Source organism: Phocoena sinus, chromosome 4 (assembly GCF_008692025.1).
Source record: "Phocoena sinus isolate mPhoSin1 chromosome 4, mPhoSin1.pri, whole genome shotgun sequence".
In the NCBI taxonomy this organism is placed as follows: domain Eukaryota; kingdom Metazoa; phylum Chordata; class Mammalia; order Artiodactyla; family Phocoenidae; genus Phocoena; species Phocoena sinus.
In genome coordinates this window covers 53057783-53079881 of record NC_045766.1, presented here as the reverse complement: position 1 = coordinate 53079881, position 22099 = coordinate 53057783, and the positions used below count along the sequence as shown (strand labels likewise).

The 22099-nt window shown below is 34.3% G+C and overlaps 1 protein-coding gene across 2 annotated transcripts in view; it reads right to left on the bottom strand.

The window, feature by feature from the left end:
• Positions 1 to 22099, bottom strand: part of NAALADL2 (N-acetylated alpha-linked acidic dipeptidase like 2) — a 1193283-nt gene that overhangs the window by 551422 nt on the left and 619762 nt on the right. For both annotated transcript variants that reach the window (XM_032631175.1, XM_032631174.1), the window contains one exon: positions 17298 to 17448. In XM_032631175.1, coding sequence (XP_032487066.1) covers positions 17298 to 17448 — 151 coding nt within the window. The remainder of the gene's footprint in view (positions 1 to 17297; positions 17449 to 22099) is intronic.

Below are 22099 nucleotides of genomic sequence, written 5' to 3'. Positions count from 1 at the left end.
TAGCTCCCACCACAAAATCACACTCCTCTCATAGCTTTGTGTATCTAAAAACTCATTTATATGAGTCACTAGTGCAGGGGCAGTGAAAGGCCAGTTTATTTTATGAGGGATCAGGAATAGTTTACTAGGCAGGGCTCTACACCCTTCTCTCATCAGAGCTGATGCCAGGGCTAGGGTATTGGGCTCTTCCCGGTTATAGGAAAGTGTTCAAGTGATAACATCATCAAATCATAAGCCAAAAAAAGTTACTTAGACCTAATCAGGAATGGAGACTAATGAGCTACCATAATAGGTGTTGAACTCGGCATTTTTTTGTTTTTCTTCTTGAAGATGATGAAAATAGCAGAATGTGGAAATTTTATCTCTTTCCTCTGTCCTTTTTCATGATAAAGTCAAAGAAGTTGCTTTTTTCTGTTGTTCTTGTTTGTTTTTTTTAATTTCCTCTTGTATTAGTTTGCTAGGGTTGCAATAACAAAGTACCATAGACTGGCTGGTTTAAACAGCAGAAAATTATATCCTCATAGTTCCATAGACTAGAAGTCTAAGATCAAGGTATCTACAGGGTTCATTTCTTCTGAGGCATCTCTCCTTGGCTCGTAGATGGCCATCTTCTCCCTGTGTCTTCTGTGTTTGTCTGTGTTCTATCTCCTTTTCTTAGAAGGACACCAATCATATTGGATTAGGGTCTACCCTACTTCCCTCATTTTAACTTGGTTATCTCTTTAAAGACCCTCTCTCTAAATACAGTCTGAGGTACTGGGGGTTAGTACTTCATCATAAGAATTTGGGGGGGATGCATTTCAGTCTGTAATACCTCTTAACTAAATATATATCACCTGGATTCCATCATCAAATATATTGGGAAATCTTAGTTTTAATCTAAATAGAGTCACGACAACCAGTAAATACCTGTTATTTCACATAGTTATTCATACCAAGCCCTTTTACTCTCAAAGGTGTCCTGGTTGGTCTGCATATGATATAGTTACCCTGAGTCTAAAGAAAGTTTCTTGGTTTTATCCTGTTTTCCTTAGTGTACTAGAAGCCATCCCAGGAACATCAATATCACTGAGTAAGGTAACTGAATAGTGAACTGGCCTGTGCTTACTCGGTTTAATATTCATCAAAGCTTTCTTGGAATATTGAAATGACAGATTTTCACAGAGGTATCATGGTAACAACTTAAGTGTGTTCATGGAGCAGGTGAATATTTCAATGAGATGTTTTCTAGAAATAACTGCCTAAAAATGGCACATTATCGTTTTGGTCTGTTGAATGAAAATGTGTGTATGTGAATTATATTAAAAACTGTCACTTTATCATTTTTCCCAGGATAAAATTGCATTTTCTATTCTGTCTCTGAAATGGGAAAAAAAATCACCTGAGGGGCTGGTTAGAGAAGGCTGTTTATGAGTTTTGTTCAAATTTGTGTTTTAAAAAACCAGATTTTTGAACATGGTTTGCAATGAACTGGAACAGATCATGCTGAGTAAAGGATTAGTTGGGATACACTGATTTTCCAGACTCTAGACTATACCAAAAATTCAATTACAAATCTACTTATAACTTTAATTGTTAAACAATGAACCAGATTATTTTTGTTGCTGTTGTTTTGTTTCCTGCTGACTCATAAGCAGGTGTACCTGCAGGTGTTAACTCTGTCATCACAGGTGATATAATCAGCCCTGCCCTTTCCTACTTTCTGTATTACTTTTTACACCATATCCCAAGCTACAAATCTGCAAAAGCTGAGGTACAAACCATTCATCTCTATGCAGGGGCATAAAACTGGGGAAGGATTTGTGGCAGGAAGGGGAAGGGGCAGGTGCTTCAGGCCAGCAATCCCACAGGAGATATGACTGAATAATAGTCCTGCCAGATGCTCCCCTTAAAAATGAACTCCATGGTCAAATAAATTTGAGAAACCTTTCAGACTACAGTGCTTTTGGAATTTTGTAAAACACATTATAATAATAGTAGGTTTAAAAGTTCTATAGTAAAGAAAGCTGTGCAGTTTAGTTTAACCCTCTATTTCCTCAACAAATTTACTAAATATACTTTTGTAAATGTTATCAAGTCCAAAACCTGAGTAGTTAATGAGAAGGGTAGGGAGAAAAGAGAAGAAAGGCTTTCAGGAGCTCCTGTGCCTAATAGGAAGCTATGAGGGTATTCAGTAATCACATAGGTGTGTAAACATGTAAGTCACAATCTTTGTGAATATACAGGTGGTGTCACTTCGTCTTACTCAGGTGTCAAGGAAAGAAAGGTCATTACCTGACCGGTTTCCATCAGACAGAGCTAGTTTTACATGCAAAAGAGGTCCTGAAGCCTGGCTTTTGACTTATTACAAAAGCAGCCCACATTTATACTCCTCAAAAGTCTAACACTGAGGGCTTCCCTGGTGGCGCAGTGGTTGAGAGTCTGCCTGCCGATGCAGGGAACACGGGTTCGTGCCCCGGTCTGGGAAGATCCCACATGCTGCGGAGTGGCTGGGCCCGTGAGCCATGGCTGAGCCTGTGTGTCTGGAGCCTGTGCTCCGCAACAGGAGAGGCCAAGACAGTGAGAGGCCCGTGTACCGCAAAAAAAAAGTCTAACACTGAGAAGCTTCTCTCTCAAAAAACATAATATTCCAAAGATTTAATTTTTCAACTCTCGCTGAAAAATTTAGGACTGAGTGGCTGTTGATAGGCAAAACACAAGTAGAGCACATTTTTTCATCCAGGATGCAGCTCTCAAATGAAATCGTATGGGACTGAAATTTACAATGCCAGCAGTTTGAAGCAAATGCAGTAACACTTTAAAGTAGCATTACAAGATTTATTTTTACATACTTAAAATTCGAAAACTCTCCAGAGAATACTGGAAATGGAAAATGTTTACTTTAGGAGCACTCAACTATGTTTTGGTTCAACGCTAAACCATAAAAGAATTCATGAAGCATCCCTAGAATGTGGTTCCTAGAGACTGCTTTGTAAATAGATTTTAAATAATTCAAGTGGTAAAAAAGATAAACAATTTTCAGTTCTCAAGATTATATACAGAAAGTCTCATGGATGACCTAATACAGCAGATAACCACCAAATTTTGTATAAAATCACATTGTTTCAAACACTTACTCTGTAGAGCTCATCCAGTAGAGCTTTCCTTAATGATGGAAGTCCTCTATAATAGTCCCATGTGGCTACTGAGAACGTGAAATGAGAACAGTATGACTATATTTTACGTTTTATTTAATTTTAATTAATTTAATTTAAAATTAAATAGCCACATAGGGCTATTGGCTACCATGTTAGACAGTGTAGCTCTAGCCCTTCTAACTCATGACCAAGAATGGAATTAAAGCCAGATTTCTGTGGTGGACATAGTAATGTCCTGTCCAGATGTTCCATGGTGATGTTCCATTCTGTCAAGGGAGAACTTGTCAGCCTGCTGCTGTGAGTGCTATGAACAGACAGTCACCAGCTGTTAAGTTTTTCAGGGTTTGCCTTAGTCACAGGAATCACTTTGCCAAGTGTCATGCCTTTCTTGACACAGCATACATCCAAAGACTGATTTCAGAAGAGGCATATGGACCTGGCCATTTGGTTCACTAATGGTCAATCCTGATAGACTATCTATTTCCAGTGGTTGCACTGTTTTGAAGTCCATATTCCCCTCTGCCCAATCCCCACTGCACTCCCTCTTTCCCACAGGTGTTGATCTCTAATAACAATCCTGCCAACTAAACTCTCTCTCAGTACCTGCTTCTGGAGAAGCCAACCATCAGCAATCCCTAAGAAATGATATGGAGAGATTTTTAGAATAACTGCTACATTAAAAAAAAATAAAAGAAGTACCTCTAGCACACTCTCTCCACTTCTATTCAACACTGTACTGGAAGTCCTGGCCAAAGCAATTAGGCAAGAAAGATAAATAAAAGGCATCCGAATAGGAAGAAGTATAAGTGTCTCTGTTGCAGATAACATGATCTTTATATATATGTGTGTGTGTGTATATATATGAAACCCTAAAATCTCTTCCAAAAAACTGTTAGAAATACTAAACTTATTCAATAAAGTTACAGGTTATGAAATGAATATTAAAAAATCAGTTGTGTTTCTATATACTAACAATAAACTACTGGAAAGAAAAATTAAGAATAAAATTTCATTTATAATAGCTTCAAAAAATAACACAGAGATAAACTCATTCAAGGAAGTGAAAGATCTGTGTTCTGAAAACTATAAGACACTGATAAAAGAAACAGAAAAAGACTCAAATGAATGGAAAGAAATCCCACTTTCTAGGATTAGAAGAATTAATATTGTTAAAATATCCATAATACCCAAAGCAATCTACAGACTCAATGCAACCCCTATAAAAATTCTGATGGCATCTTTCACAGAATTAGAAGAAAGAATACTAAAATTTGTATGGTACCACAAACGATCCCAAATAACAAAAGCAATCTTGAAAAAGAAGAACAGTAGTGGAGGTACTACACTCCCTGATTTCAAACTATATTACAAAGTCATAGTAATCAAAACAGTATGATACTAGCATAAAAGTAGATACATAGATCAATGGAACAGAATAGAGAGCCCAGAAATAAACACACACATATATAGCCAATTAATTTATAACAATGGAGCCAACAATGGGGGAAGGATAGTCTTTTCAATAAATAAATATCTAGTTATCTATTGAAAACTAGATATCCATATGCAAAAGAATGAAATTGAACTTTTATCTTACACTATTCACAAAAGTTAACTCAAAATAAAAAAAAAGACTTGGATATAAGACATGAAAATGTACAACCACTAGAAGAACATATAGGGGGTAAGCCCCTTTACATTGGTCTTGGCAATGATTTTTTGGATTGACACCAAAAGTAAAAACAACACAAGCAAAAATAAATAACTGGGACTACATAAAACTAAGAAGCTTTGCACAGCGAAAGAAAACTGTCAACAAAATGAAAAGGCTACATACTGAATAGGAAAAAATATTTGAAAATCATATATCTGATAAGTGGTTAATAGTCAACATATATAAAGAACACGTACAATTCAATAGCACACACACACACAAATCTGACTAAAAATGGGCAGAAGACCTGAAGAGACATTTTTCCAAAGAAGACATACAGAAGGTCAACAGGTACATGACAAAGATGTTCAACATCACTAATCATCAGGGAAATGCAAATCAAAACCATAATGTGAAATCACCTCACATCTGTTAGAATGGCTATTATCAAAAAGAAAATAAATAATAAGGGTTGATGAGAATGTGGAGAAAAAGCAACTCTCATACACTGTTGGTGGGAATGAAAACTGATTCAACCACTACAGGAAACAGCATGGATGTTCCTCAGAAAGTTAAGAATATGACTACCATCTGATCCAGCATTCTCATTTCTGTATATATATCAAAAGGCAACAAAACATTATCTTGAAAAGAGATCTGATGCAGCAGATGTTGCAAATAATGTTGCAGCATTATTTACAAGAGCCAAATTATAAAAACCACCTAAGTTTCAGTAAACAGATGAATGGATACCAAATAGTGTTGAGGAAAAAAAAAAGAGATTGCTATTATTTTTATGTTGCCTTTATCATTTGGTAGTGAATGTAAAACCAGACTATATTGACCTTTATAATTTCATATCTGACATTAGTTATACTAATGATATTTTCTCTAAAAAAGCTTAATTTTGTCAATAGCAAAATCTCCTCATACTGTAGTTTATAGGTTCTGACCACAGCAGATAAAAAAGCATGAAAACTGGCTGGAAAAAGTAAAATTAATTGTGTTGATCAGCATGATTTATTATTTCTCAGGTTTATTCCTTTTCTTTTATATCTGCTATTGCTCAGCTACTGACAAGTTCCTTGAAAAGGTGGGTTGTACTCAGGATAATAACAACAATTTAAATCTTTGAGGAAGCTAATCTGATTATTCTATTTTACAATTTAAAGCTATTAAACTAAAAGGTTAATAAAGTTTGGGAAATGACAAGTTCTGAATATATTCCACTAAAATAATTCACATAAATTTGTGGTTGAAAAAGTAAAATTCAAATAATTCTTTGGTTAGTTGATTAATTGTTCAATTTATTTATTTTATAATATGCAATTTCCATTTTTATAGGTAAGTGTAAAAAACTGTACTCTGGAAGACAAATGGTAATTGCATATGATTTAATCTAAATTTGTTCTGAGGTTATACTAATATAGTCTAAACCTATAGGTACATTTTATAATTTTACTATTATATTTCACCTTCAACATTACCCCCCAAGCATATGGTGAATGTATGAGAAAAACAAAGTCAAACTTTGTTCATCATTAAGTCTGAATCACATCAAACTGCAAATCTTATTTGCCTAAGTTGTATAGTGGATGCCAAATCATACAGTGGAATTCCCATTACGTTAGAAGTTAGATAACCTTGTATTTAAGTTCTGGTTATGTTAGTCAAGTCACATTGATTAAGGCTCAGTTTCTTTAAAGATCAGCTTATTTACCTCAAGCAGGGCCAGTAAAAGCTGTCGTGTTAAAAGATGTTATAAGATAAAATGCTAAAAACATGTAAAACTAATTCTATTGTTGTTTCAATTAACTTCTTGTATGCATTGTGATGGAATATATTTGCAAATCATTTTTTTAAAGCAGTTGACTTTATCCTCTTAGAACGACCACCAATTTTTGTGAAAACTTTGATTCTTAAAGCAAACAAACAGAAAACCTGATTGTCTCTATTGACAGAGTATTTGTTTAATTTAAAATAGAAAGCTCCTTATACAATAATCAGTAAAGAACATTCTAAGCAACTAACATACTACATGGCAGACTGATTTCCTAAAAATAATAATCACTCAAAAATGTCTCTGAATACTATAATCCTAGACATTTCAACAATCAATCGGAAATTTTCAATTTTTTGGAACTAAGAAATACAAGAAAACTTATATTACCAAAATTATATTTCAAAATGAAATTTAGATTTTTTTAAAAGGAGTATTTTGAATTTAAACTACTTTTAAAATATGTTGCAAATTAAACTTTCTGAAAAAAATTCACATTGTTTAATAATGAGCCACTCTTTAAATGGATCTAAGCATCATGTTGAATAATACTTCATGTACATAGGAAGACTTTAGGACATATTCAAGAACCACCAGTTACAGTAAAATAGTAAGAATACAGACATTTTTTTATTTTTTCCTAACCAAGTGACAAGGTAGTTCACGCTGTGAGTATCTAACACTCTGCTTTGACAACTAGGCGCATATTTATATCTGCTCTTCTAGTTCAACATTGTCTCAGTTGATTTAGTGCCAACTCAAGTCAGTCTTTCAATATTTGTCCAGGTAACTGGACCAAGAACACCTGGTGAAGACTTGTCACAAATTACAGAGATATTCTTTATTCTTTGAATGGTTTTGGTTGGCAGAGGCAATGTTGAACAGACAGGAGGTAAATAACACACGGATCCACTGAATTGTAACACTGGGAATATTAAATAAACTGTGTTGTTTGATACACTTCACTAGAGTAAAATGACTGGAATGATTTTCCTCTCCAGAATCAAAAGCAAAACAAAAACAAAACAGGTTTATAACAAATAAAGAACAGGACACAGACATAAAGCTTTAAATCAGGATGGATTTTAGGAAATAGGGTATAATGAGAATCAAGTCTAAGCCAAGATAAAAGAAATATCTTGGGTTTCAATTAAGTAGTAGTCCAGAGATTAGCCAGGCAGTTATCTGGAGATGGTACTAAATTTAAAATCAACTCTGTAACCTACAGAGTTTTCAGAAGATATATTATTAAGGGAAATAATATGGAAACAAAAGGATTTCTAACTCCTAATACTATTTCTAGGCCTTCAGATGTCAGACAATCTTAATACTTAGAAATTGGGGTAGGATTTCCTTTTCTGTGTTTCAAAAAATAGAATACTCCTTAATGATATCAATTTCTCACTTCTCTATTTTAATGCTCACCCCATAGTTTTTGATCCCCTCTTTCTTTGGAGCCTTACCTTATGTACCCAATTAGTGATTTTAAGCCAAGCACATCTTTGATTATAACTGATCACAGGTATTTTAATGATAACCAGTTACTGTAAATGTCAGTTCTTATGCCTCATTTATCTGAGTCCCTAGATAACATGATCAAGTTTCTTATGCCTCAATTTTGAGAATAAAATTGTGCTATTTATACCCTAAAGCCTCTCAGGATTCTAAAATTATATGGTTCCAGGGAACTGGGTTTGCTTGGATCATAGTTTAATGTATTAAAACACTCCTGGCAAGTTGGTGGAAGAAGTTATGATAAAGTCTGATAGTTTGAACATTCTGTCTTTGAAATATTTGATAAATTATCAAAGGAATTAAGAGACTAGATTAGACTTCTGATATCCTAATATCTTAAATGGAATTTCAAAGCTTTTTCAATCAGTGCAATCTCTGCTATTCTGAGTGGTAAAAGAGATGTGAGAGAGTTGACAGAAGCATTTAGGGAGAAAAACTGTGTAAGTATGTATATATATATTTTTAAAAGGAGTTTTAATTAGGTTAATTAAAATTAGCGCATAGCCAAGGATCAGAATCATCACACAAGCAGCCATGGACCTAGAGATTATCACTTACTTAAGTGAAGTAAGTCAGACAGAGAAAGACAAAAATCATATGATATCACTTATATGTGGAACCTAATAAAAAATGATACAAATGAACTTATTTACAAAACAAAACAGACTCACAGATCTGGAAATCATACTTATGGTTACCAAAGAGGAAACGTGGGGGGAAGTGATAAATAAGGAGATTGGGACTGACATATACATGCTACTATACATAAAACAGGTAACTAACAAGGACCTACTGTATAGCACAGGGAACTCTACTCAATATTCTGTATATGGTAAAAGAATCTGAAAAAGAATGGATATATCTCTATATATCTATATAAAGATATATATGTATGTATAACTGATTCACTTTGCTGTACACCTGAAACTAACACAACATTGTAAATCAACTATACTCCAATAAAAAGTTAAAAATAAAAGAGGATAATTTATTCACTCAACAAATATTCACTAACAGCCCACTGAATACAAAAATTGGGTTGAGGATCAGGAATACATATGTTCCTCTGTCCTGATTGGTGTGGAGGTAGCAATACAAGATGCTGAAAGAAGAGTAACATGAGGCCACAAAGTTTAGGTCAGTAGCCCCAGTGGTCCAACTCAGATGTGGTAGATAAAGAATAGTAAATGTCCTCTAGCTCAGTGGCTCTCAAAATTTAGCTGCGTCAGAACTACCTGAACAATCTGTTAGAACACAGATGGCTGGGCCCTTTCCTCAGAGTTCCTATCTAAGTATAAGGTGGAGGCCAGAATTTTGCATTTCCTTACAAACAATCTTGTGAGATATGTATTAGTATAATCCTCCTTTTTATTGTGAAGAGAATAAGGCTCAGAGTAGTTAATGTGCCAAATGAAGCTGAAGTCTCATTCTCGTAAAAAGAGTGATGAATTCTTTTCTGTGTTATAGGGACAAAAATTATTTTAAAACTTTTTACTCTTTTCTCTGATTCTATAATAATCAAGAACTATTTGGATATGCAACAAGACTTACTGAGCTACCTTACAAGAAGACCATGTGTTTCTTTGAAGAACTTATTTGGATCATGCATTGTGGAAGAGTGCATTGACATTCTTGTTAAAAAAAAAAAAAAAACCAACTACTTAAACCTACACAAAAATTGTGGTATGCTTCTCAGCAACAAAAGGGAATGAACTACTGATACCTGCAACCATGAATAAATATCACAGACATTATTCTGAGCAAAACAATCTGCACACAAAGAATATATACTTCATGTTTCCATTTTTATAAAATTCTAATTCATGAAAATCTTGAGACTGGTGGTTAGCTAGGTTTGGTGATGGGAAATTATTCTGAAGTGACTCAGAGAACTTCTGGAGGTGATGGGAATGTTCTAATACTAAATACGAATGGAGAGTACATGGCTGTATCCTTTTGTCAATTAAGATATATCTATTTCAATTTACGTAAATTTTATTTGAAAAAAATAAGTGGTGCTATGAAGTATGAGGGGATATATAGACAAAACAAAAATGGTAGAATAATTGATGAAGCTGGTTGAGGTAGATGGAGGGTTAACTGTACTATTCTTTTTATTTCATATGTATTAAACAAACAAAAGAGAGGGTTCAAACTAGGAGTATGGGAAGATCCTGAACTCACCTCCTCCCAGAGATACAACAAATCTACAACTACATATGGAATAAATCCCATGGTAAGGGACCTGAAAACTGGCTGAACAGAGCCTCCACAGCAAAGGGTAAAAGGATAGCTTCGAGATGAGTAGGAAAGGTAGAGATATGATCTCATCAAGGAAAACACTACACCATCTCAGAAAACCACAATTAGAAAGAATCACAAAGATATGGATCTTTAACCTGAGGAGCAAGGGATTGAGTTGCATATCAGGCATCCCAGCCCCTAGATCCTGCACAGGAGAAAGAAGCTCCCAAAACATCTGGCTTTGAAAACCAATGAGAAATATATCCAGGAAAACCATAGAACTGCAGGGAATGAAAAACCTCTTCTTAAAGTGCTTGCACACAGACTCGACCTGAAAATCAGCACAAAACATATGGCCTATAGATGAAGGGGACCCACTTCCTAATCTTAAAGTTTCTGTCAGAGAGAAACTAGCTGAGATACTCCCTGGGGGCTGAGATACTGGCAGAAGCCATTTTGTGATCTCAGGCTACTTTGATAATGCCAGAACTGAAGGGCAGCATTTTGGAATTCTCCCTATAAACTGTTAGAGACAGTGGGCATGGCCCCACTGAGAGCTCTGCCTACCCTAGCACCTAAGTCAGGCCTAACAAACAACTGAGCAACAGTCCTGCTTACCAGTGTCCAACAGAAGCCACAACCAGACCCTGCAGCCAGTCCAAGGGCAAATCCCACCTGACAGTATACCACAGAAGCCATGACTGGGCTCCACCACAGGAGGAAGATGCACAGAGTTCACACAGGGAAAATCCCTTGAGCATCTGGCTCTGGTGGCCAGGCAGGATTGTACATCTGAGCCCCACAGGACATCTCCTAAATAGCACCACTCCTTAAGCCTGGGAGAGATAGTTACTAACTAATACATAAAAACAGAGAATTAGACAAATTGAGGAGACAGAGAAATATGTTCAAAATGAAAGAATAAGACAAAACATCAGAAAAAGAACTAAAGGAAACAGAGATAAGCAATCTACCTGATAAAGATTTAAAAGTAATGGCCAGGAAAGATGCTTCACTGAACATGGGAGAACAATGGATGAACACAATGAAGACTTCAACAAAGAGACAGAAAATATAAGAAAATACCAACAGAAGTTATAATGGAACAGAAGAATTCACTAGAGGGGTTAAACTGCAGATAGAAGAACAAATCACTAAGCTGGAAGACAAAACAATGGAGCTCACTCAGACAGAGCTGCAAAATGAAAGAGGAATTTTAAAAAGTGAAAATACCTTAAGGGACTTTTGCAACAACATTGAACAGAATGAAATTTATATAATAGGGGTTCCAGAAGGAAAAGAGAGAGAAAAAGGGCCAGAAAAATTATTTGAGGAAATAGTGACTGAAAACTTCTCTAATCTGGGGAAGAAAACAGACATCAGGTCCAGAAAGCCCAGAGAGTTCCAAACAAGATGAAGCCAAAGAGACACATATGAAGACATATTACAATTAAAATGGTAAATGTTAAGGATAAAGAGAGAACCCTAAAAGCAGCAAGAGAACACAATTTGTTACATACAAGGAAAATCCCATAGGAATATCTGCAGATTTTTCAGCAGGAACCTTACAGGCCAGAAAGGAGTGGCACGACATATTCATCATGTGGAAAGGGAAAATCCTCTAACCCAGAATTCTCTACCCAGCAAAGTTATCATTCAGAATTAAAGGAGAGATCAAGGCTTTCCTTTGATCTCTAAAGGAATTCATCACCACTAAACTGGCCCTGAAAGAAATATTAAAGGGATTTCTTTAAGCTGAAAAGAAATGGCATTAGTTAATAATAAGAAAATATACTAAAGAAAAAAATCTTATTGGAAAACATAAATACACAATAAGGGTAGTAAAAAAATCACATAAAGCAAACATAAAGATCACAAGAAAAAAGTAGTAAAATTAACTAAAATTATAATAGTTAAGGAATGCATAAAATAAAATGATGTAAAATATATCATCAAAAATATAAAATGTGTGTGTGTGGTGGATGGAAGTAAAAAGACAAAATTTTGGAATGTGTTCAAATTTAAGTAGCTACCAACTTAAAACAGGCAACACTCAAAAATGTTATATGTGAACCTCACAGAAACCACAAGGAAAAAATATATAGTAAATACACAAAGGAAAACAAGAAAGAAATCTAACTATAACACTAAAGAAAACCACCAATACACAAGGAAAGAGATAAAAAGAAAGAGAAAAAAACATAAAACAACAAAATGACAATAAGTACATACCCATCAATAATTACTTTAAATGTAAATAAACTAAAGCAGCCAATCAAAAGACAGAGTGTCAGAATGGATAAAAAACAAGACCCATTTATTTATCGCCTATAAGAGACTCATTTCATAAGAAAGGACACACACAGACAGAAAGTGAAGGAATGGAAAAATATATTCCATGCAAATGGAAATGAAAAGAAAGCTGGAGTAGCTATACTCATATTAGACAAAAATAGACTTTAAAACAAAGACTGTAAGAAAAGACAAAGAAGAGTATTACATGATGATAAACAGGTCAATCCAGCAGGAAGATACAACATTTATAAATGTATATGCACCCAACAGAGGAGCACCAAGATATAAAAGCAAATATTAATGGACTTAAAGGGAGAATTTGAAAGCAATGCAATAATAGTAGGGGACTTTAACACCCTACTTACATCAGCAGATACACCATTCAGACAAAAAAATCAATAAGGAAACATCAAATTTAAACAACACATTGGACCAGAGAGACTTAATAGCTATAGAGCATTCCATCCAAAAGCAGGAGAATATGCATTCTTCTTAAGTACACATGAAACATTTTCCTGGATAGATCACATGTTAGGTCACAAAATGAGTCTCAATAAATTCAAGAAAAATCTTCTCCAACCATAATGGTATGAAACTAGAAATCTATCATGAGAAAAAAAAAAAAAAAGGAAAAAACCACGAAAATGTGGAGATTAAAAATATGTTACTGAACAACCAAGGGGTCTTTGGAGAAATCAAAAAAATACCTACAGACAAATGAAAACAGAAATATGACATAACCAAATCTATGGGATACAGCAAAAATTGTTCTAAGAGGGAAGTTCATAATAATGAAACAACAACAAAAAAATCCCAAATAAACAATCTAACTTTACACCTAAAGGATCTAGAAAAAGAAGAATGAGTGAAGACCACAATTAGCAGCAGGAAGGGAATAATAAAGATCAGATGGAAATAAATGAAAGCGAGACTAAAAAAAAATAGGAAAGATAAATGAAACTAAGAGCTGGTAATTTGAAATGATAAATTCAACAAAACTTTAGCTAGACTAACCAAGAGAAAAAGAGAGGACTCAAATAAATAAAATCATACATGAAAGAGAAGTTACAAATGTAACCACATAAATATGAAGGATCAAATGAGACTACTACAAATAATTATATGCCAACAGTGTGACAACCTAAAATAAATGGATAAATTCCTAGAAACATAAAATCTTCCAAGACTGAATCATGAAGAAATAGAAAATCTGAACAGAGCAATTACTAGTAAGGAGATTGAAACAGGAATCAAAAATCTCACAACAAACAAAAGCCGAGGACCAGATGGCTTCACTGGCAAACTCTACAAAACACCCAAAGAATATTTAATACCTATTCTTCTCTCAAAGTTAACACAAAATGTTCACAGATGACTTAATACTTTTCTTCCAAAAAAATTGAGGACTAGGGAAACCTTCCAAAGCACTTTACAAAGCCAGCATTGCCCTGATATTAAAACCAGACAAGGACACCACAAAAAAAGAAATTTGCATGCCACTATCACTAATAACCACAGATACAAACCTCAATGAACTATTAGCAAATAAAATCCAACAATACATTAAAAATTGTACATCATGATCAAGTGTGATTTATTCCAGGGAAGTAAGGATGATTCAACATCTATAAAACAATCCATGTGATACATCCCATTAACAAAATGAAGAATCAAAATCATATGATCATCTCAACAGATGCAGAAAAAGCATTTGACAACCAATAAAGATGTTTAAAAAAAAAAAAAAAAAGCATTTGACAAAATACAACCCTCATTTAACTGTCAATAAAGTGGGTATAGAGGGAATATACCTCAACATAGTAAGGGCCATATATGACAATTTCACAGATAATAACATACTCAATGATGAAAAACTGACAGCTCTTCCTCTAAAATCAGGAATAAGACAAGGATGCCCACTCTTGCCACTTTTATTCAACATAGTATTGAAACTCCTAGCCACAGCAATTAGGCAAGAAAAGAAATAAAAGACACTCAAATCTGGACACAGAAATAAAATTGTCACTATTTGCAGATGACATTATATTATATATAGAAAACCCTGAATACCCCACCAAAAAGATGTGAGAACTAATAAATAAATTCAGTAAAGCTACAGGATACAAAATCAATATACAGAAATCTGTGGCATTTCTATACACTAATAACAAACTATCAGAAAGAGAAGTTAACAATCCCATTTACAAATACATCAAAAGAATAAAATAACTAGGAATAAATTTAACCAAGTAGGTGAAGTATTTGCACACTGAAAACTGTAAGACACTGATGAAACAAAAAGACATATAAATGAAAAAATATTCTGTGCTCATGGATTGGAATAATTAATATTGTTAAGACGTCCATATTACATAAAGCAATCTACAGCTTCAATGCAATTTCTATCAAAATTCCAATGACTTATTTCACAGAAATAGAACAAATAATTTTAAAATTTCCATGAAATACAAAAAACCCTGAATAGCCAAAACTAACTTGAGAAAGAAGGACAAAACTGGAGGTATCATGCGTCCTGATTTCGAACTATACTACCAAGCTATGGCAGTCAAAATAGTACGGTACTGGCACAAAAACATACACAGACATCAATGGAACAAAACTGAGAACCTAGAAATAAACCCATACATATATGGACAATTAAGTTACAACAAAGGAGCAAAGAACATACAATGGAGAAAGGATAGTCTCTTTCATAAATGGTGTTGGGAAAACTGAACACCCACATGCAGAAGAATGAAACTAGACCACTTCTTACACCATACACAAAAATTAACTCAAAATGCATTAAGGATTTGAACGTAAGACCTGAAACCATACAATTCCTTAGAGAAAATGTTGGTGGTAATCTCATTGACATAAGTCTTAACAAATATGTTTTTGTGGATCTGACTCTAAAAGCAAAGGAAACAAAAACAAAAATAAACAAATGGGACAATGTTAAACTAAAAAGATACTGCATGTGAAGGAAACCATCATCAAAATGAAAAGGCAACCTACTGAATGAGAGAAGATTTTTGCAAACCATATATCTGACAAGGGGTTAATATCCAAAATATATAAAGGACCCATACAACACAACAATAAAAAACTAAACAAACCAATTCAAAAAATGGGCAGAGAGTCTGAATAGACATTTTTCCAAAGAAGACGTACATAATATTAGAGGATGCTGGGATAAAGATATAAGGACTCTATACATACTATATTTGCAACATTTTTGTGAGTTGAAATTGTTTTGAAATAAAAAATTAAATTAATTAAAAAAAAAACATTCTGAGATTCTCAAGACACTGGCCAGCACTTTGCTAGATATGACTGAATTCTACTTTTATTAAATGACCTGAGCCAAAAATATATAAAGAGTAACTGTTGCCAATGGGGCAACTTACCACTTAAGCAGAGTATTCATAAAGTATCTGCTTTTCAGTAGCATTGCAGACCACTGATTTACCATACAGAGTTAGCTGCCATGTGCAACCTCCTGATGCTGAGGCATTACAACCCAAGGCAATTAGAGCATTTGCAAATGAGAGAGCTCAATTGATATTTTTGGTGATGCCTGAGAATTGTAGATGGATACCTACTAATTTTAATTTCAAAATTGTAATTAAGAGAGAGCGGACTGTACAAAGTACAGATTCTTACATGGATTATTAAAGGGGTACTTTAAAAGACAAAGCAGTACTCAGTAGACCAACAAAATTCATAAATTATAGTCATATTTGACTGAGTTTACTTCCTTCTTGGAAAAAGTTATTAATTGATTGGTAATGTTAATATATATAAAGGACAGTTAGACTTAAGTAAGATATTATTAGTCTTTTGTAATATCTTGTTGAAAACAAGGAAAAATATTGATGGAACACATGGATAATTACATGAACTTTTTGTTAGCTTAATTCCTGACTGAAGTATCATGGTTAATGGGTTAGTATCACAATGGAAGGAGGTCCAAAGAGCTTTGCCTCTGCCAAGTCTGTTTAAAAAGAATATTTGTCAATGACACATTAGACTGAGAATCAATGGTACAGTGAGCACCTGCCAAAATCACCGTTGTTTTTATCTTTGCCACATGATTCCCACTATAATGAACACAGCTTGCTGGGAAAGAAAAGGATGTTTGATGCAAAATGACCATGTCTATGCTGCCAGTGGCTAGACAAACCAATGAGATCCCTTCTTTTAGGGAGCCAGACAATTTGATTGTGTCCACTCCATTCCTTTCCAGCATCATTTCCCAATGTTTTAGTCACCTGACTTGAGCATGTTTACCCCTCGACTCTGGACTTAAAGTTGTAACAACTCCAAAGCAGCAGACATTTCATACTTCTAGGTATGTGCACGTACTTTCCACCTACATAGAGTACTCGTCTCACATGGTGTTAATTTATCTTATCAGTCAATCAATAATAACACATAAAATGTTTTCTCTTGTTATTGAGACAAAAATGTATTGCAGGATTTTTAGCAAGTTTTATTCCAACAAATGGGTAGTCTACAATTTTGGGAAGATAAAACTTCACTTTTAAAAATATGGAGTGCTAAGAATTCTTCAACTTTACTATCCTTTGATTACTTTAGGTAGAGTGTACTTATAAATTACAACCTTGTAGTGTTTACAAGCATAATAAAAGATTAATAATGAACTTACCAATACTTGGATAACCAGGTGTAGAAGGGTCTCCTCCTGGATTCAGTGACACCATAAAGGTATCATAGCTAAGAGTTGCAGTCTTTGGTAAATCACAAGGATCAATATACAGAAGAACACCTCCAAATCCAGCCTTTTCCAATAAGGAAAGCTAAAAGAGGAGAACAAATTATTAAAAATGTCCTCATATACATTTTTAGTTCATATATGGACACTTCATAAATGTGAGTACAATTAGATGACTCCTTTTTCTGTTATTGTTTTCTTTTAAAATAAGTAGAAACTTCCGATTTTCTCATTATCAAAGCCCAGAGAGTTATCCTACTGGCCTCTTCCTTTTTCCTCTGTTCAACAATATTTAAGCTGCATTCTTATGATGTTTATATTTGATTTCAGTTGTCTGCATTTGGAATTTCTTCACTTTTTAATTGTCCAAGTAGATTTGGAAGTTTTCACTTTCATGAGATTAACAAAAAATCTACCACAGACAAAGTTCCATTGTAAAAGGAGAGCTGTTCTGACCATTATTATATTCTTCCCTAGAGCAGAAGACATCCAACAGCATTTTGATTTATTTTCTCCAAGGCTGAGACTGCCACACCAGTTGTTAAAATGTTGAAATCTTTCATATGGTTTGGCAAACAGCCACTGTCCTGAAGCTCCTGAGGGCCCCCACTAGTCACTCTGGTCTCTGCCCTGGATGTCCCAGTCAGACCGCTAAGATAGAGCAACTAATGGGTATATACACAACAAAGTAGTGGGCCTCCTTCTAAATGGTCAGTTCCTGCTTTGTCTCTGTCATTAAATACTTTGAAAATATCCCAATTACCTCTATGAACATACTTAATGCAAAGGTTCCGCTCTGTTCTTAAGTACACAATAGAGAAGTATGATGGGGCAGATGAACTTGACATCCCAGGTTCTCTTTGTTTTAACTTATTAAATTAATTTTGGTGGGTAAAGATATTATTCATCTTGGTGTGACTTACATGATTGATATAAGTCACAATCTTGATATAAGTATGCTATGTTAATTGCATCTTTTCAACTCCTTTAAAACTGTTCTGTACTTTTCCATTTTTAAACAAGTAATGAACAAGTATGGATTTTTATAATAAGAAAAAAAAAACCCAACACTGAGAACCTAAGCTAAGTATAATGGACTCACATGTATACCTTCTATAAGAAACCACTCTGATCAGACTTCTTTTTTTTCCCCATCAATGTCTTAATGAAGATAGGGAAAAAATTCAGGGAGAGAGGAGGAATGAGAGACAGAAAAAGAGAGAAAATAATATGTGAATAAAGGGCGAGATTTAAGACTGATGCTCCAAATGCAGGACTGAAGTCCTTAGGGAGGATTTCTAATGTTTGGATGCTGAAATTGCTATTCTCAAAAAGAATGATCAATGGAATGATTTTCAATGTTCTGCTTACTATAGGAGAATATATCAAGAAAAAAAATGAACTTCTCTAGAAAGCAATTTTTTAAATATTAAAAATTTCTTTTTTATTACTAAAGCAATTTGTGATCATTAGCGAGAAAGATATACATGTCAACAAAACAAAGCAAAACAAAAAAGTTAAAGGCAATCCCATTATCTTACCTGTCAAGAGGTTGCAAATGTTAACATGTTGGTGTTTCTAGATCCTTTTACTGGGGCTTATGCACATTCACACATATATTTACAAATAAATCTATGATAAATACTATTTTGCAATCTTTATTTTTCACTTAACAGTATATACTAAACATTTGTCCATGTTGATAAGTATACTTTTGTATCATTTTAATAGCTGTATACTGTGTATGAGTGATATAAATAATATTATATAAAAAGGCCATCAAATGTTATGTAACCAACCCCTGACTGTTAATCAAATTATTCAAAAAATTTTTATATTACATTGGAACAAAATTCCTTATATCTAAATCATTGCACAAATATCTATTTTAATCAAGTGTAGTTTCACAGGTCGAATTTCTAAGTCAAAGTATTCCTGCTCTTATGATTTTCTTTTTGTAAACTAATTTCCATTTAGAAACGCTATAAAAAGTTATATTCTTACCTGTAGTATATGTATTTGTTTCCCCTCATTATCACCAACATTGAATATTATTACTTTTCAAAAGATATTTGTCAATCTGGCCAAAATTTATTTCTCCAAAGATCTTTAATTATTAATGAAGTTAAATTTATATTTGCTTGTGATTTTGGCAACTGCATATTTTCTTCTGAGAATTACCGGCTTGTGAAAAACTATTTTTATAATTCCTGGGCCATGTATCCATTTGTAACTATATAATGAGTGTTGCTGTTATGCGGTAATATGCTGGCATTGGGATGTGAAGGTAAGTAGGACAAGGTCTTTGCTCTTAGGAAGTTGAGTTTACCAGTGGAATGACGAACAGTTTTCAACTTGAGTACTAACTCCAATTAACTGACAATGAATGGACGCCGGGAGGATTGTGAGGCTAGATTCAGGGTCAGTGGAAAGTGAATCTATGAGAGATCACTGCTTTGGACAAAGAAAGGGAAGTGATAACCAACAAATTTTTTTTTTTTTAATGTGCTGATACTGCTTTAGTGGAAGTCAAAATAGCTTCAAAAGTATCTTCTAAAAAGGTAAATATGATAATTTATTTAATGTTTATGAAACCTTGTGGTTAAATTTATCTTAGTCAAAAATAAAATGCTAAAGTTGCATATCTTGTCTCTTCTGATTATGTTTGGAAATATGTTGAGATCCCTTTTATAAGGAATATGTACCATGATATGTTTCTATACCTAACGGCTGATAATGAAGCAATGTGGTTTAATAGAATACTATCTTTGGCCAGACTTGATTACCTCCCTACATCTCATAAGAGACAGCTTTATATGCAAGCTGACCCCCTCTTCCCGTCCTCTGCCTATAACAGTTGGACCTGAGGTGGACACCTCTTCAACACTGTCAAATCTGGTTCCTGATGCCACCCCACACTGACCATCATAGAGCTCTTAAATAAGTAGTTTAATTCAGCGACTCAATTTCAGGAATTGTCTATTGCCAATGACACTGTCAACAGAAGAAATTGCTTACATGACATCAAATTTTAAAAATGTTCCTTTGCATTGTTAACATTGCACTTTGAACTTGATGAGGTGGAGGTTGCCTAAAATGCTCAAAAGACCTTGTATTCTGGTGAGATTACATTTTTTAAAATACTTCCAAAGGCAAGCCAAGGCCAAAAGGATGAAACCAGCTGTCATTGGGATGTCTGATTGCAGACTGTCCCTGGGTACACAGGTGAGAGTTATTAGCTCTGCCTAGGACCTCTTACAGCTTGAGACCTATATTGACGATTATACTAGGGGTCTAATACATGAAAAGAGATGGCAAGTGTAAGGCCAGATTCCCTATATTAAACTTCAACTGTCCTTTGCTTCTCTTTCTCAAGTATATATCTGATAAGTTTGGGGTTCTTTGTCATACTTACCACCTTGTAAACTAAGACAACATTTGATACAAGTAGGACCAATCAGGACTTGGAATGCAGACACCAAAAATGAGTCAGGCAGATGACGTTGGGCCTGAGTGTTGTGTGCTCACGGAGAAGCAGGCCAGAGCCACTGGCTAGTGCGGTGCACTGACCCACAAGGCTGTAATGCCCTGGAGGGGCACCATTTCCTAATTCACACAAAGCACCATATGAGCAACTGGCTTCTCTGTTCAGAATCAACTTTCTGACATGTGCAAACTAGTCTTTTCAGAATGTAGAAACCATGAGCCTTGCCAAGGAAAGTGGCAACTAAAAAGGAGTGGGAATTCAGAGGAAACAAAGATGAGAATGGGCAAGAGGGGGAATGGCACATACAGACCTCAAGTCCAGCTGTGTGCCTTTCACTTGTATTGGGTGAGATTCTTCTCCCTTTCTCTGAGGGTGCTTCGGTTATTTGCAAATAAATCAATCCATAACCAAGACAAATGAAAAAGCATGAGACTTTTCATTTGATGGTACTGGATTTTGGTACCAACCCTGACACTAAATAGCTATGTGACAACTCATATAGTTTTTCCAGGTCTTTGTTTCACCATCCATAAAATGCAAGGATTGAACAACATTAGCCTCAAAGACCCATTCTGTTCTCAATTAAAGACACATGTAGTCTAATTCTATGATTTTAAAATTGTTTAAGGAGACATTTATTGTACTTTTAAATATATTGTCACACATGAAATTTGCTTTTAAACTATTGGCAGGGATCCCCTCCCCCAAAATAACACACTTTCTATGATTAATAAAGATTTTTCAGGTAGTTTTTATGATATGATTTCATATAATATATAGTATGAATATTTTAATTTTGCATTAAACTTCTGTTAGGGACAGAATATAGGGGAAACAAAACCACTTAGAATCTGTACATTGAAACTATTCTGAGTTACTGAATTGATTCTTCCTTTTCAGTATAAATTCAGTACTAATTTAAATATAGTACACTGTGAAGTGTTAATTTCATCTTTCAAAACTATTTTACAGTGTTTATACCCCAAAACATATATGACAATTGTAATAAATCACACAGTTAAATGAATAATATTTCAATGCAGCTATCAACCTTCTGTCTAAATTGGAAATATTTCTACTCTACTCTAATAAGTACTTCAACTAATATTTTATTTCTAGGAGAGAAGTTAAATATTGCATAAATTTACTGACTATGGTTATTCAAAATGTCCACCAGTGATAATTACTAGTCTCCACATATCTAAGGATTGCTCCTCCTCTTCAAAAAAAATCATATTATGTTTTCATG